Source organism: Anas platyrhynchos, chromosome 2 (genome assembly GCF_047663525.1).
Source record: "Anas platyrhynchos isolate ZD024472 breed Pekin duck chromosome 2, IASCAAS_PekinDuck_T2T, whole genome shotgun sequence".
Classification (NCBI taxonomy): Eukaryota; Metazoa; Chordata; class Aves; order Anseriformes; family Anatidae; genus Anas; species Anas platyrhynchos.
Genome location: NC_092588.1, coordinates 149074692 through 149092353, shown reverse-complemented (window position 1 = coordinate 149092353; position 17662 = coordinate 149074692). Strand labels below are relative to the sequence as shown.

Here is a 17662-nt window from a genome sequence, read left to right as displayed (position 1 = left end):
ATAAAGGAACCACTGCAGCCAGTGTTCAGGTACTAGCAAACCATGTCAAAGACATATGAGTATTACTTCTGTATGCAGGAAAGGCAGCGTCTGATCTGTATTGCATAATGCAGATTTCCATGAAGGCTTTTTTGCATAAAACAGGTACAGTACTTTGACAGTGTTTTCACAGCCCTGTGTTTGTTTTTTTTTTTCTTTTTTTGTATAGAAAGTAAATGAAGGAAAGTACAGGAGTTATGAGGAGTTCAAAGCAGATGCTCAGCTGCTTCTACACAACACAGTGATTTTCTATGGAGGTAAAGTGCTGCATTTACTACTTGCATTATTTGATTTATCTTTATGTGTAGGAAGCTCACAAGTTAAGGATTGAATTTGGTATAATATAATCTAAAGTGTAGATAAAGTCATTTGAGAGCCCTTACAAACCTTACAAGGGAACTTGACTTACTGCAGGGTTTGCTCTTGCCCACCTTCTACACTCCTATTTTCACCCTTTCTGGCTAACCCTGACAGTGGGAATTTACAACTTTGCCATCCTGTTTCTTCTGCAACCTAAACTCTGAGTCAATCTACACTACAGATTTCTTTCAGCGTACATACATTGTTCTAGAGTGGAAAGAGGTACAATCTCTGATGTGCTGTATCAGCAGAAATGTGCACTACAGGTGTGTGTGTTGTTTTTTTGTTTTGTTCTTTTTTTGCTTGTGTGCAATACTCGCCTTATTGCAGTAGCAGATAGAGCTACATCCACACTAGAAGTGCCCTGCTGGTGCCATCAGGAAAGGGTCATCAGATAAGCTGCCAGCCGCTGGGAAGGTTTTAAGTGATTATTTGATAGGGTGGGACAGCCTGGCTGGAAGGGAAAAACACCACCACCGCTTTTAGAAGCTACAGCCAGGTCCAGTAACAAGGTTCTCCAGAGCCATCATTTCAGTAAAGATGTGGTTCTCCCCCACAGACACCTCAAGGAAACTGGGAGGAGGCTGAGATCACTCTATTCGCAGCGTCAGACAACCTACACTTGTTGACAGGGAGAGATGTGAATGTGCTAATAGAGAAATGCGCAGGTGTAAAAGGAAACCCATAGTGATAAATACTTTCTGAAGCATTACTTTGAGCAGAAATTGATTGTACAGTGATTTGAGGAGAAATTGATTGTACCTGTGTTCCTTCAAGTGGTGATAGCAGAGAACCATGTTTTAGGGCAATTGTTAAGACATTACCAGAGAAAGGAACTGGATCCTTATTAAAGCAACCCTGTGTCCCTGCTGCTCCTTCTCAGATTTATATTTGTATTGTTCAGTTTAAAAGCTCCCAACAGTATTTTTGCATATAAACATAAAAGAGCAAGCAAATACAGAACTGATTATTAGAAAATTTTAAATGGAAGGGTTATCCAAGTGGCTGAATTATGTTTTGTATTCTAAAGCAAGACAATTGCAGCATGAAAGTCATAGCAGCTGCAAATGTTTTTAAGCATTGTGATCATACTGTGATTGTTCATAGTCTTTATTTTTAATTTATAGCGGACAGTGAACAAGCTGATATAGCGAGGATGCTTTACAAAGACACATGTCATGAAGTAAGTAGTACCAAATAAGCACAATATAGACAAGCTATTTATTTTTTTGTTTCAGAATCTAGGAGAATGATTCCTTCCCATTACAAATACGAGAAGGATGTGAAATTCTAACTGCTGATTCAGAATTGCTTTTCTTTTTCTTTCTTTTTTTTTTTTTAGTTCTGAAATAGTCTAGTAATACATGATTGGAGTAGAAATAATTGTACTGGCTAGTATAATTTCAAACTGAAGTGGGATTCCTACCAAATTCTGTAACTGGCATTGAAACATTTGTCAATGTTCAGAGGAGACCAAAAATATAGCTAGGGGCAGCTGTCACCCTTACTCTGTACAGTTGAATAATTTTTTTCAGAATCTGCTTTAAATATTGATGAATTTAAAGAACTATACTTTGCATTTTAGCTTTAATAAATCATTAGGAATTCAATTAGTCCCTCCCCCTCTCTTGTTTTTCAAAAGCACGAATAATGTTTCTGCAGCTTGTCTTTCATCTGCTCTCAAGTCACTGTTTCACACCTCATTTACACAGACAGAAGTAACTCCACCCAATTAGAAAGCAGGACTGAAAAATTCTACCTCTTAAGAAACAGTTATACTAGTGAGGTCGTAGAAATAGGATTTTTGGAGCTTATTTATATGTTTTTGTTTTTCAGCTGGATGAACTGCAGCTTTGCAAGAACTGTTTCTATTTGTCAAACGCGCGACCTGACAATTGGTTCTGCTATCCTTGCGTATGTTGCTGACACAGATTTTTATTTGTTTACTCTTCTCTATAAATACCTGCAGTTTTGGTGTCATTAGTCCATTGAATGTGCATTGAAGTGCATTTCTGTAAGCGTGTTTCAAATACATAGTTAAGACTCTAAATCTAGATTTTTTACACAAACAAAATGTTGATTGAGGTTCAAAACTGTAACAATACAGATAATAAAATTTAGTTATCAGGCAGTTAAAATGCTTTTACAAGGAAATAAAAAGCTTACAGAAATAAAACTTTACTCCTGCAGAAAGCTGTAAAGAAAGACAAGTTTAATTTGGGGGGCGTTTAAGATCTCTGCTTTCAATAGACAGTTACACCCTTTTCAGACTTTGTGGTTTTTTGACTTTGATCCAACCAATATATCTAACAGGCAAACATGTATTGTAAGGAAATAAAAATGAAAACAAGCATTAGACAAAAACAGCAACCATGTTCTTAAGATGCTAGTATAGTGTTACAGTAAAATATTTGTGGGAGGAATTGGTCTAATACTTCATATCCAATAATAAATACTACATTTTTTGCAGATACCTAATCATGAGTTGGTTTGGGCCAAAATGAAAGGCTTTGGGTTTTGGCCAGCCAAAGTCATGCAGAAAGAGGACAATCAAGTTGATGTTCGCTTTTTTGGCCATCACCACCAAAGGTAATTTATTAATTCCATGTGCTGCTTTTTCCAAACAATACTTAAAAGAGTTTATCTCATCTATCATGTTGTAAATCCTGGCTTAGCTTGTTGCCAACGCTAGAAAGACTGAGTATGATGCCATAATTGTTTCAGAAAGTTTAAAGCTCAGTCTAACACATTCAAAGTTGCCAAATGGCTCAGAGATTCCCTTTCCACAGTTGCCATAGGGATGTTACTTAATGCCATTTTAATTAAAGAAAGCAAATGAACTTCTGTCCACAGAACTGTTTTGTCAAATCAGTAGCAGTCTGCTAATCCAGGCCAAGGTAAAAATTGGGCAGAAACGTACTCCTACTACCAGCAGTATTGACTGTGCAATACTCTCTTCTGAGCAGGCACACTACAATTTTATGTTTTAATAGCATAATACATCACTAATGTTTCAATCTCAGTGCTAGAACATTGATGGAGTTCCTGCTGTGAGATGGTTTGCAGTTTCAGAGAAAAAAATCTTTAGATTGGAAACTTCACAGCTTTTACTTCCAAATTCAGTTGTCATTTGTTCAGTGTTTGGGGAGGGTTATAGCAGTGGATGTACCGATGTTTTGTTTGTTTGTTTGTTTGTTTTCTTGTTTGATTTATATGCTTATATGTGAGCAGAGATATTTGCAAACAAACTTATGGTTGTTGGGAAAGTGGTATATTTTGGAGCATCCCGAAAGAGCCTAGAGAATTCAGTGATGGTATTATATGAGGCTGTTGATTTAAATTGCCTTTAGTTTAACTTGCACACCATATAACACGTTTTCATTTGCTATGAACTACCAAAATTTTCTGATAGACATAAAGTGGGTAAAGGATCTTTATTTGTGTCACAATCACAGAATGGTTTACTTTGAATCTGTTTGCAAATGCGGCTTCCCTCATTAGTAGTTTTGGCATTAAGTTCACACAGATTCAAACTATTAAGTAACATGACTGTTGTGGGATGAGGTGCTTGCAACTTTTCTTAAACGTGTGCTGGTAGAAAAGGCAAAATACCTGTTACTAGAGTCATTGCTTAGTTAATGCACTGAAAAATGAAAGGCTGAATTCCCAGTTGGTATACATTAGAACTGTTTCTCTAACTTCTCTGAAGTGATATTTATGTTACAAGAATTGAGAATCTGACCACAGATACTTAATTTGTTACTGTATTTACTCTGTTATGTAGATGTGCATGGCAGTAACTCTTTTTTTTTAATATCCAGTGCTGCTTAGTATAACCTTTCAAAATGTCAAGAGCTGCCCATCTAACTCTATGAGGACTCTCTGAAAATATTTAAGAGGACAAAGTACCTTTGGAACCAAGTCACTGGCATGAATTCAATTCAAAAGAGCATGACGATCCCTGTATGAGCTCTGTCCTGATAGACGGGATCCAGCCACAAAGTTTCTATATTCCAAGTGACAATTTGGTAGATACCTTGACACTTTTAGGAGAGAGGTCAAGGGCTAAATCAGATTAGAAAATGAACCTTCAATAAAGATGCTTCTGTGCCTGACTCAGGGCATTTAGCAAGAGAGCAGGGAGATGGGAGTGCTGTTGGTGCTGGGAGAGGTTTGTGGCTCATCAAAAATGAGAGAGAATTTCAGCCATAGCACCCACAGCTACTAAGTGCTTATAATAACACAAATGTCTAACAGTATGCAGCACGTCTTTTCAAACGTAGGAGACCATGTAAATAGGAATTGTCAGCTATTTTGAAGTCAGTTTTTCAAGTCAAGATCCCTCTTCTGTATTTAATGTTTCTGAACCTGTCTGTACCATGTATTCAAAAGGGCCTGGATCCCCTCTGAAAACATCCAAGATATCACAGTTAACATCCATCGGCTGCATGTGAAACGCAGTATGGGGTGGAAGAAGGCCTGTGATGAGCTGGAACTGCACCAGCGTTTTCTTCGTGAGGGAAGATTCTGGAAATCAAAGAATGAGGATAAAGGGGAAGAGGAGGCAGAGTCAAGTATCTCCTCCACCAGCAATGAGCAAGTGAGTGCCACTGCAATGTTAGCAACGAGGGAAAATTTATTATAGGGTACAAAAATGACGTATCTTTGGTTAATCTACTTTTATATTAGCCTTGTGCCCTGTCTGCAGTTTTATGGTAACTGTGAGAAGGTTCAAAGGCTTATTTTCCCCATGTTTTGTAGCTTAGTAATAGAAAGCATGTAAAGTTTTCTCTTTCCTCATTTTCTCAGTCGACCTCTGGAAGGTTTCAAAATCTTTGTCACCTACAGCACCTTGATGAGACAGACCAAGATTTCTAAAGTTAAACAGGCATGTTCAAGTTAAATGTCACGGATATCAGATGGACTGCAACACTGCCTTCTTGGACTCTCATCAAGGGACAGTCCCGTAGCTGTTCAGCCTTTTCACAGCTGGAGTGTGTTCCCTTTGGACGGTGTTCTGTGTTACAGATCCTTGAGTAACACCAGCCATGACATTTTCAGCCAGTCCAACTAAAGTGAGGTGCAACCATGGCACTTTAGGAGCAAGTGACCAGCAACTGATTAAAGTAATTCAAAAATAATTCTGCAAAACAATAAAAAAATTATGCTGCTTTAACAAAGGTGAAGAGCACAGAGGCCCAAGATAGAAAACTTTGCATTGCCACATGGAAATTCCCATATCAAAGCTGGTCCTTGCTAGTCATTCGTTGTCCAAGAGGGTGTTACGTATTCACTGGCTTGGCAGGAAGATTTTCATAGCTTGCAGGATGCTTCTCGGTATTTTTGGCAACCTCTTCCCTGGCAACATCTTTCTTCATTTAAAACCACCAGCCTCTCTCTAAGTCTGTATTTTAAAAGATCGGTGTGTTTTGGCCCACTTCCTCTGCCCTTTGGTCCAACAGGTCTATCATCTAATTTGTGGCTAAAATCTTACAGTTTATTAAGCTGGATGTTGCTTTAAGGGGATGCTTCTTACCAAAGCTATTTTCTCTTTTTAGCCTGGTTTGCTTAGCTAGCCCTTTGTAGCCCCTTTTATTTAATGTTGTGCATATAGTCATGCAATAGTGTAGAGTGAAACAGGAAAACAATCACAAATAATATTTATGAAAGTTAACAGTTTTGCCAGTCTTTCAAGTTTTAAAGTATCCATTTGCATGTTTTCTATTCCATCTCACCCATTCATCCTCCACTTGGTTAATGCTTATTCCTCTGTCAGTGGTTTCCCAGATGGAGAAACAGTAGTAGCAGCCGTCAAACTCAGAGCTCTAAAATAATCTGCAGTATTGTATCACTAACACTAGCTAGTACTGGATGCTTCAAAGTCAGGAGTAAGAACTTTACTGTAAGCAATTGTAGGATAATATACCGTTCACTTAGATCTTATCCTTGTTTCTATTTGCTAGAGATTGGCTTTTTTCTAAGCCACGACATTTAATGACCCTCCATGTATACAATTACAATAAATTATAGCAAGTCCAGATAATCTTACTGTCTTTGGTAATATACATTTTCTTTTTGATAGTTGCTACTTTCTGGCTTCAACAAGATCTGCTACCTAATTATGAGTTGCTGATATCAGAATATTCCAAAAACCAATTTAATTTGCATGTGAAATGAAGCAAAGAATGGTTAAGGATGTTTTGGCAAATACATATTGAATATTAGAACTTGTGAGTTTTGTTCTTTTATCAGATTATAGTCATCACTGATAATGTGGAAAGTTTACTGTACATGCTTCTTATTTAATAACTGTATTCAACTTTGTATTTGCTATACTAAGCAATTGCAAAACTCACAAAGAAAATGTTCATCAGTCATGTTACAGTGAATGCTACTCATATGCAGTGTTGTTTGGAATGATTCAGTATTCTTTCCTTAATGTTCACAGCTGAAGGTTACTCAGGAACCAAGAGCAAAGAAAGGACGACGTAACCAGAGTATGGAACTCAAAAAAGAAGTAAGTAACTTCAATTACACATTTGCAGAGATAGCAAAATACTGAAAGTCTGAAATGGTAATAGATGCTCCTTTGGCTTCTGTCACTTTTTACTGGTTTTGTAGTATTAATCTTAGAAATTCTAGCCCCAGAGCTTGGTCTTCCTTGCCAACAAACATAATCATACCTGCTACATGCAAGCCTCTGGTGTCACTGTGGTAATATTCTGTATCATAAATAAATCAACAGTTCTCTTTAGAGCAAATTCAGATAGTTTAGTAACTAAACAAAAAAAAAAAACAAATTTAAAAGTGTCTTGTGAGATCAAGAATATTAAGTTCGTAACATGTCATATCCCAATTTGCCCGCAGAAATTATTTCCTCATGTATCTAACTCACAGACAGTGAACTGGGAGAAACAGTAACCTATGTTCATGTAACTACGGAACTGTGTTATTATGCTTGTACACAAGAGGGCAGTTGCTGAGACAGCCATAAATCTAGCATTTCCTAACTTTTGAGTACATTTTCCTGGCCTTGTTTCAACTGCATTATGAACACTGAGAAAAAGTTGCACATAAGCACAGGGCTTAGGGCCCCACTACAGAGTCCAGAGCAGGCTTTGGCTATTTTCGCGCCAGAGCTATGTGGGATTGCCCTGGTGCCTGAGATACAATTACTGCCTCTCCTAGGAGCTGGGCACGTGCTTCCCTATTGTATCTGATCCAGCAGGGCTAGCTCTGCAAGGCACCTTCATCAATGTGGTGGCAGTGGCACAACTCCCTTGTCCGTAGCTCCCTGGGGCACAAACTATATTTGAGCGCCAGAAAGGGAGAGTGGTGTCTTTCTTGGACTACACTTTACGATGTCTCATCATTTTAATTGCACTTTCTGTCAAGCAGATGCTGTGATTTGCTTCATTATTTCTGTCTTAACGTTTGCTTTCTTAGTCCTGTTTATGTTTGATCAGTGATCCAAAGGTCAATCAGAGTGACCTAATAAAGACAAAATAGTTGCAAAAGGGAACATACAGAGTCTTGGTGTAAGAAGTACCCCATCACACAGATTACAAGTTGAAAGAAACAAGCAATGTGTATCAGTGTCTTCAGACACATCAAATATCACCAACAGTTTGCAGGGATATTACTTCTATCTGTTCTGAAGAGCAGAAACAACTGATCTTACACTGTAATAACATGAGAAGCTAAACTCAGTACAGTAACTATGATTTCTTTCTTGATAATTGTGTAATTACAGAAAGCTTCTGTGGTCATCCAAGTCTAGTTCTGTATTATTGGAAGCAAGGCCTAGACGCTCATTAGTCTTTCATCTTCAAAGCACCTTTGAAGTACTAATCAATCTTTGCAGCAGTTCTATGAAATAAATGGAATATTACAGACTCCAGCGGAGCCTGTTGGGCCAGAGTAAGCCCAGAATTTGCCAAAAATGTTCAGGCACCTTGGCCACACTGTTACAGTTTCTTCAGAAGTAATGGTGGAGGGGGAGAAAACTGTGGAAACCCTTTACTGGTGCCAGTGGGTCTGCAGCGATTCAGCATAGCCTCTGGTATTCTAGGGGTGGTACTTTTCATTGAGGTTGGAGAAGTGAGGGTGGTGAGTGTGGCGTACTGATGCCATGTGTGTGCTTTCTTCAGGAGAGCTTCTAGCCAAGATCAGAAAAGCCTGACCAGAGCCTCCCCAGTAACAACAAACACCTTTTATATTAGTTGCCCTGTTGTTAGTCAGATAACATTTTTTCTCCGGGGCAACTGAGAGTTAACTTGTTCAGTTCTGGTATCTGGATTTGTGAGCTTGTTCTTTCTCTGCAGGAGCCAGAACCTGAAACTGAAGCAGTAAGTTCAAGCCAGGAAATTCCCACAATGCCTCAGCCCATTGAAAAAGTTTCAGTCTCAACTCAGACCAAGAAGTTAAGTGCCTCTTCTCCAAAAATGCTGCATCGGAGCACCCAGACCAGTAACGACGGAGTGTGTCAGAACATGTGCCATGACAAATACACCAAAATCTTTAATGATTTCAAGGACAGGATGAAAGCTGATCACAAAAGAGAAACTGAGAGAGTTGTGCGAGAGGCAGTGGAAAAGGTAATACTTGTCGACACCACCTACACTCTGGTTTGAGGAGAGGAGATGTTTTTGTTTTGTTTTGTTTTGTTTTGTTTGTTTGTTTTTTCACATTCCTTTTTACTTTTGTAACATCCACCCTTCAGAAACTGGGTAAAAACCCTTTTCCAAAGAGACCACATAAAAATAGTCGTCAGTATTGCTTTTCAGGCCATTTCTGTACCAACAGACCTTAGTTTAAACAGGAAGCTCTTGCTTTTTTTTTTTTTTTTTTTTTTTTTGATTCTAGTCCAGTGGAGTTAGTTTGTGATCCAGAAGTGAAAGTGATTGTTCATTCATGATTATCCTTTTCCAAAGCCTTCCTTTGTCTCCATTGTCAAGTGTGGTTGCAAACAATGACATTGTTTAAATGCTATTCGTAAAAAATTTTTCCGTCAATCTTCTGACTTAAACATTAAATAGATTGGTTGAAATTTGTTTGAATTTTCTTGTCTAATGATACACTGTCAAAAATTTTGGTATCTAAGTCTGAGCTGGTCACCTTTGGCTGGAGAAAGCAGGACAACACAGAGAATGATTTATCTGACCTCCCTTAAATGCCTGTCTCAAGATAAGAATTTCCTCCTGGAGGAAGGACTATGAAATGAATGTCGGGGGTTTAGATGTCCTGTAGGACTGACACCAAAGTTTTACATACATAAGCAAGGGCAAAGGAATCTCACTGACAATTAATATTAAAAGATACTGAACTGAGGCATGTTTGCATTTTCTCTTGTGCCCTTGCTGTAAATTTATATACAGTTGTAGATTTAGAAAAGAAGAAGTATTTGTCTGAGATAAATAAATTCATATTTTTTATAACTGATATATAAGAAAATGTACATGGAGCCTGTGTAGCTGTTTTTGTAGTTGTGTTGCAGAATAGAACTATAATGACATTTTTATTGTGGACATCTCTTATGGGATGGAAGTTTTGTTATAGCTCTAAGGAGATTTTTCTTTTCTGAATAGAAGAAATCTCTAATTATGTTACCCCCATGCACATCAGTAGAGGTTTAAAGATAGGTTTACTCCAACAGCTATGCACTGACTTGCTTTGCTGAATTACTTTCTTACGGCAGCTGCGTACAGAGATGGAAGAAGAGAAAAGGCAGGCTGTAAATAAAGCTGTGGCCAATGCACAAGGTGAGATGGACAGAAAATGTAAGCAGGTAAAGGAGAAGTGCAAAGAAGAATTTTTAGAAGAAATTAAGAAGCTAGCAGGCCAGCACAAGCAGCTGATTTCCCAGACCAAGAAGAAGCAGTGGGTAAGTCTCAAAAATTTATTACCAGACAATAATTGGAAATGTATAATGCAGACTGCAGGCCAATTGAAGGTGTTTTCTTCCTTTTAATAGCGTTGCTTTTTCACTTGTTTCTCAGCTATAATGTATTTGTTTTTTTTTCCTTTGTAGTTCAGCTTTTGAGTTTTCTTCACCTACAAATTTGAACTCCAGGTTCTGATAACTTTCATCTTATTTAGGTAGTGTGAATAGGACCATCTTCTCTAGTCCAACCAGTTGTTGGTATCAAAATATTTTTTCTAAATGTTGCTAAACACATGCAATTGTACTCCATATCAGAGAAATTATGCACTATGTTCACACTCCTTTGATCTCAAAGCCTGGAGAGTACCTAGAGAGTACAAACTCTGTCTGTATCTATTTGGATTCCCCTGCTAAAAATGCTGATACTGATGTAATTTTGGCCTTTTCGTCACCTAGCTTTTTCTGCAGCTCTTTTATGTTCTTGCATATTTAAGACATGACTTTCTAAAATTTATTTCCCTTCCTTATTCAGACTTTAAGCCCGTATCTGTAGCATTGCCTGCTAAAAGCATGTTTTCATGTCCTTTAGAAAAGTGAAAACAGGCATCCAACTTACCATCCTGCAATACTACACTCTGCAAACTTTTCCCTGTTTTTTGTTTGTTTTGTGATTTCTTTTCAGCCCCAAAGTGTGTTCTCCCAGATGGCTGTGCAGCATCTGCTCAAACACTGCAAGTCCTATAGCACTGTCCTGCTAGTCTCTAGCAGAGTATGAATAGAAACTCATTTTCTGAGGATCATTGAGCCTGGCACACATCCAACATTGTCTATTTCTCTGATAATTTTCAGAGAAGTAGGAAATGAAAGCTAACGTTCACACTGCGTTGCAATAGCTATCTATAAAATACAGGAGGGTCACTCTAGGAGTTTCCACTCACCTACTTTTGAGCTTTTGTGTTGCCAAGTGTAGCTGAGAAATGTGCCGGTGCCTTGCCACAAGATGGCACGCTCAGCTGAGCTGATGGACGGCCACCGTCCCAGCTGCTGCTGCTGCCTGGGGACAGCCAGCCCTGGCTCAGGGCTGCAGCAAGTTTTTCTTCCCATGCTCAGGGCTGTTTGTTTGTGTTCAGCCTCATTACTCCTTGTTCTTACAGCAGAAACGGTGCCCCCTGCAGAGAAAACTGTGTTCTGTAGAGGAGTGAGAGACGTACTGAAGTGAGACAATAGTTTGCTGCCTATCACAGTTACTTTTTTTTTTTTTTTAATAAAGAGAAATTATTTCAAATACCTTTTGAGCTCCTGTAGAGCTTTCATTTCTGTTCCTAGCAGAGTTTTACTGTGTGTGTCGTGACACTGCAGCGCTTGGGTCTCTCAGTTAGCAAGTTCCTCCCTGTGTACCTGTCTCTGCAGATTCCACAAGTTATTTAGGTCTCAAACCTGATCAAGTTACTGTGTTTAATTAGTCACCAGCCCCTGGTGTCTGCATGCGTGTTTTCACCTGTGATACATGAGAGGGAAACTGAATTGGCTTTGACCACTATAAAACGATGTCAAATCTGCTCCATTCTGTGTACACACGGGAGCTGTTGCCCCATTCAGCTGACAGGCAGTAATTCAATCACAACAACTTGATCATGAGCCTGGGCTCTTTGCTGTAGCTGGATTTTGGTTTTAGTTTTTCTTTCGAAGGCAGAATTTAGGAAGGACACTCCTGAGGCTTCCATTTGTCTTCTCCAATGTGTCTTTACCACGTCCTTTAGAGTGCCGTGGTACCACATCACTGCATCTTACCATCACGTGCGTGATGCCTCCTTCCAAGGAAGACAATTAAAGATACAAGGAGCGTTTGACACTCTCACCTTTTCCTATGGGCCCAGAGCTGTCAGTTACCACCTTAAATGATTGCCTTGTACAGGCAGCTGGTTTTCATGTGGTGGGAGAGGGAGGGCAGGATAAACACCTTTGCGTTCAGGCTGATGGATCTGCCTGCCAACACACAGCCTCGGGTGGCTGGAGCTGGTCCAATTACACAACTCCCCAGCGATTTGTCTTTCGGTGGTACTAATGACAGTCCCTGGTGTGTCTGTGGTGACAGTACCACTGTTGTACGCTGCTATTATAATAATGATACCTCCTTACTAAAATCTCATGTAATTAACACATACTAAATGAGTTTTGGTGGCTTTGCTTTTTAATTAGAACCAGAGACCTCTGGTTTTGCGTAATGCAGATGTCTAGGCTTGGGAATGCAGCTGCTATTATTCATACTCTATCTGTATTTTTCTTATACCTAAAAAAAAATAAATCTGGTCAGAATAAAGGGATCATTTTGTTGGTGCTAGACAGGCACATGAGCAGAAGCACTCCCAGCCCTCAGGAGCTAGCTCATGGTTAAAGAACCACATTTTCTGTTTCTCTAGCTGGTCCCAGTCCCCCTGGCTTAACCGAATTTCATTTTTATATCTTCCGAAAATTTGGACTTCATACAGATGCCTTCAGTGAATAGCAAATGAAAGGAAGAAATGAAAAGGCAGAGATAATGGTCATGGGTCTGCAGTGTGATGGTCAACAGAACCCAGGCTGGAGCGCTGCTCCCCTTCTGTTTCTTTTGTAGTTTCTCCTGGTTATTTTACTTGCACATAAGCATAGCTTAAAGTGGTGCATAGCTCATTGTTAACCTCTGTCTCCTACAATAAGGCTTACATGTATATTTATTCTAACTTGCAACAGGTTGTTTTGAAGTGGATGAGTTTGTCCGTGATGGGTGCTGTCTGAAACAAACCCCCACGTGGCTGATAACATTTAGACAGAGGAAGATTCAAAGGGAAGGAGGCCTGAGGCTGGCTGGCATTTTGCCTTCTCTGCCATATATGCTGGTACCAGCTCGGCTGACACTTTATTTTCCTTTTTAAGGGGAGATATACATCCCACACATAGGGGAGATATACATCCCACACATATGGCCAGCACGTGTACAAGGAACGGCAGGTTCTGCAGATCAGTTGTCCTCTCCTGTCTTAGCTTTTTTTGATCTCTCCGAGCAAGCAGATGTGAGCTGGTCTCGGGGCTGAGGCCCGTGCTGTGTGTAAGGGAGAGGTGCAGCTGTTCCCTGCACCTTTCCAGCAGATGATCCTAATGGCTCCCACAGGCTCACGGGCAGCCAGCAACATGAAAAAACAGGAAAACAGGCCTCGAGAGGACACTTGTTTGCAGACATTTGTACATATAAACTTCCTTGGAGCTAAGATATAAAAACAAAGTGGAGAGGCTCCCTTCTCCTGGAGCTCGGGCAGTCCCTTTATCACTGATGTAAATAAAGTTACTGGTTTAGCCAATGTAAAAGTCAGTTTCTTGTGCCTTTTAGTAGTGTGTAGGTTTGCTATGTTTTTGTTTTGTTTCAAGGCAATTGGGTTTGTTTTCTTTGTAGTTCTCTGCTTTATTAATGCTGTAGCTAGACTGCAAAGAAAAGTAAATCCTGCTTTACTCCGTGGTGTGCATGCAGCCTGCACATTTCTCCATCCATTTCCCAGCATACGTTGGGTGTTTCAGACTGGATTCTTAAAAGCACTCTCTGATTCTGAATATGCCAAATTCCGAAGGACAAATCTGAGATCATTAGATTCTATTTTTCAAGGGTGCTGAGTTTAAGCAGCTCCCTTAGCAGTACCACCACTCAAATTTGTGGTGTTTTGTCAGAATGTTACTTAATGCTTGTGCAGCGCTCCTTTAAGGGGAATAAAACCAGCGGGAGACAGAGCCCATTGCCTATCTGGGTGCAACCTCCTCATTGACTACCAGCAGTGTTGACCTCATTTAGTTCCCCAGAGGCCACAGGCTTATTCCCAGCTACCAAGGAACTGGGGGCACTCTGTGTGTCCCAGGGTGGAAATCCTCTTTGCCTTGGCACTACCCAGAGCCAGGTATTTCTGCAGAAATCAGGGGCTGTGCAGCATGTCTTCTTCCAGGAATTTTGTACCATGCAGGCAACCATGCGAAAGCCCAAGGCCCCACGTACCCCTCCTGTGTTCTCCAGGCCTTCCCCATCTTCTGAAAGACGGGAAGGTCAAGGCACTTTCTTGCTATTCCCAGTAGCACTGCTGTAGCAGGAGGTCTTGTTTTCACCAGACTGCAGCGCCATCATCAGCCTCAGGACAGATCAGGCTTGTAACAAAACCTCAGGAAAGCAGATCTTGAAGTCTGTGCAGAACCTGCTCGTGCCAGTAGTGACCGTTGATTTGTCATAGCTTTTAAGACCTAGATCAGGATGTCATTATACAAATGTAGAGTAAAAGATGGTTCCTGTATTGAGTGGCTGAAAAATCTCAGTCCATTGCCCTGAGAGGTGAGTTTTCTGAAATGAGAGATGGGTTTTTCAAAAGCATTAATCCAAAGTATGGAAAATATGAAAACTTGGTGAATATTTGCTACAGATTGCTGCTTTTCTCAGCTTGTGTGAAAAGTGCCCTGCTGTGTTTGGATGCCCCAGGCCTAAGTACAAGAAACGTATTGCTCCGTGGGCACTGGTGAATCCAGCAGCAGGTGAAAACACGAGTGTGTTTTAAGGAGGGGTCCTGCGAGGGCAATAATCTCGTCTTGTTTGTTCTCTCCAGTGCTACAACTGTGAAGAGGAGGCCATGTACCACTGCTGCTGGAACACTTCCTACTGCTCCATCAAGTGTCAGCAGGAGCACTGGCATGCCGAACACAAACGTACCTGCCGCAGAAAAAGATGAAAGAGCTGTTCCTCCCCTAGTAAACCACCCCGATGATTGCTATTCTCAGACACAGCGGTTTTTGTTTCCAAGAAGCCAAAATTGTTTAGAATTTGCTTCCCATTTTGCACCAGCCTTTAAACACTTTTCGTAAAAGAAATTTTGCACAGTAATTTCAATCTTCTGTTCAGTGCTCCTCCAAAATTTTGTCAGCAAAATGAATTTAACATCTCTGGGAGCAGGTTACTTTAAATAATTTTAAACTAGAGAATTTGTTGCATTTTCAGCAAATTTTAAAACATTTTTAGGTTTTACAGAGATTTTAATCTTTAAAAACAGCAGATCTAAAAATAAAAAACCATGCAAGTTTAACAAAAGGAACATTTGAAAACTAGATCTGAATGTAAGAACTACAGAACTGTTTCAGAAAAACGAAGCATACTACCTTGATGTAACATTTATTTCTTAACCTTGTTGAGCTGGTTTTGTTCAGCTTAATTTTACTGTTTAAAGGCATTATCTATTGGTTATACCAGTGGGTACATGATTGAATTTAGGGAACAGGGTTGACACAGCAGGTGCTAGTCCTGCGTATTTTTTCTTAAATATTTCCCAACTGTGTTTTATTTTCATTATTTCTTTTCAATATATAACTTTTATAACAAAATATTAGCTTTGATCTTGTAGTTTAAAATCACAGGGAACTGGGGTAATCTTTTACTGAGCTGGATCTTAGAGAAAAATGAATATTTAAATTTTGAAGTTTGCACATTTCATCTTTGTCCTAACATGAGTGCTTGTAACAAGAATAAGAAAAGCCAAAAAAAAAAAAAGGCAAAAAAAAAAAAAACAACTACCTTTATTCATATGTGGAATTATGAGGCATTACAAATTTCTTTATTGCGCCCCCTTCAGCCTCCCCAATCCAATGTCATTTGACTGCCTATGATCTGGTGTCACCTGGTCCATTGTAACTTGATAATAAAAGGAGAAAAAGCACTTAAGTTTCACAGAAGCCGTTATGTTTGTAGTAATGGGTCATTGCCTAATAATGAGCTCCATCACTGTACTCAGAATGAAGAATAATGCATGTTAATTTTCTTGTATTAAAGATGCCGTGATTTGTAAAAAGTCTGTATTTTGCGGAATGTCTGGATTAAGAAGCATTACCAATAGGAATGGATCGATAGTTGAAAAATGATTTTTTTTTGTTTGTTTTATATATAGATATATGAATTGCATCCATGTTCAGAGACAATTTTTTAAATAGATGTAAAGCTTACTTAAATAGCTTTTCTTTTAAAGTGTCTCCGCATTTTAGTTTCTTTCAAAGATTGGTCTTAGACTGAGTCATACGCCCATTAATCATCCAGCTATTTTTTGAGAAGTTAGAGGAATAATTTGTAAATATTTATTTAGATCTTTGATATTTATTGAAAGCAATTACATGATGGAACGATGGAAGCTGAAGAATCAGGAGGAAAGCCTTTAAAAAAGTTTTCTCTAGGATTTGTCAGGGTCATTGTAAAGATGAAAATATAACTAAGACTTCTGTGAACTGCCATTGAAATCCTGATCTTTTTTACTTACAGTGGTGATATAAGTTAATTGACTAGATACTGCCAAATAATGCCCAATATGTTGCAGAAATTAAGTGGTGAGCTGATTGGAAAAAAAAAATAGTAAGTAGATGGTAACTTGTATTACCACAACTACATTATTGCCTGATAAATGTGTAATTAACTTTTGTCGCCTCTGTGTTGTGACTGTAAAACACTTCACAACTAAAACTCAATCTTGTTCGATTACTTTACAAGTTCCAAAACTTCGATCCACCCCTATGAAAGCAAGTTATTGTGGAAATATTTTTGGTGTAAAATCATTCCAGAATATGTAATATTTAACTGATAGCTGCATGAAAGTAAGATTCGTGTTACTTTGGCTTTTTTGTCTCTGTTGACACGGTTGCACATTTCCAAGTTACTACAGCGTGAAAACTGTGTGTTTTAAAGAAAAAAACAAAACAAAAAAAAAAGATTGTGGCCTGGTTTTGTATAAGTTTTAGGTAAAATTACAATTGATTGTTTTAGGAATCATGATTTAAAATTAATTTTTCTGCAAATCATAAAGCTATATTAAAGTGTTGAGCTTAGCCACTATGCACATTGTAATTATTCATTGTGGCTGTCCAGTTTATGATGCATTCTGGCATTTTGTAAGCTGCTCTGACTAGCAATATATAGAGTCATTTAATGTGTTAACATTGGGTAATAAATGTATTTAAAAAAAAAAAAAAAAACAACTTGCTGAAAGCGTCTGTTAATTCTGGACAGTTATCCCATGGTCCTTTGGCTGCCATACACTGGGCTGATTTTTTTCTTTTCCTCTCCTAGAAAGGGTGGCCGTGCCTGGGCTCACAGAGACCTTGTTGCTGCCTGACTCGAGGTCTGCCTGCAGGTTCGTGCAAGGGCTTAGACATGTAGCCACAGCTTTCGGCACCAAAAATGAGTTTTTTCAGCCCATTCAGGGACAGCAGCCTTCAAGGGCCATGTCCATCAAGTGCTGGTTTTAATGCCTGTGGCTCACCGACCCCTGGCCCTGCTCTGCCTCTGGCCACGACTGCCATGATCCCGCACCTGGGGCAAGCAGAATAAAACAATTTAACCTA

The 17662-nt window shown here is 39.2% G+C and overlaps 1 protein-coding gene across 7 annotated transcripts in view; it reads left to right on the top strand.

The window, feature by feature from the left end:
* The window catches only part of ZMYND11 (zinc finger MYND-type containing 11), a 106210-nt gene extending 90363 nt beyond the window's left edge, over positions 1-15847 (top strand). For all 7 annotated transcript variants that reach the window (XM_072033828.1, XM_038175745.2, XM_072033826.1 and 4 more), the window contains 9 exons: positions 209-296; positions 1527-1582; positions 2236-2313; positions 2870-2988; positions 4792-4999; positions 6848-6916; positions 8724-8996; positions 10097-10282; positions 14893-15847. In XM_072033828.1, the coding sequence (XP_071889929.1) occupies positions 209-296; positions 1527-1582; positions 2236-2313; positions 2870-2988; positions 4792-4999; positions 6848-6916; positions 8724-8996; positions 10097-10282; positions 14893-15015 (1200 nt within the window). In that variant the 3' untranslated portion in view covers positions 15016-15847. The remainder of the gene's footprint in view (positions 1-208; positions 297-1526; positions 1583-2235; positions 2314-2869; positions 2989-4791; positions 5000-6847; positions 6917-8723; positions 8997-10096; positions 10283-14892) is intronic.
* The last annotated feature ends 1815 nt before the right edge of the window (positions 15848-17662 follow it).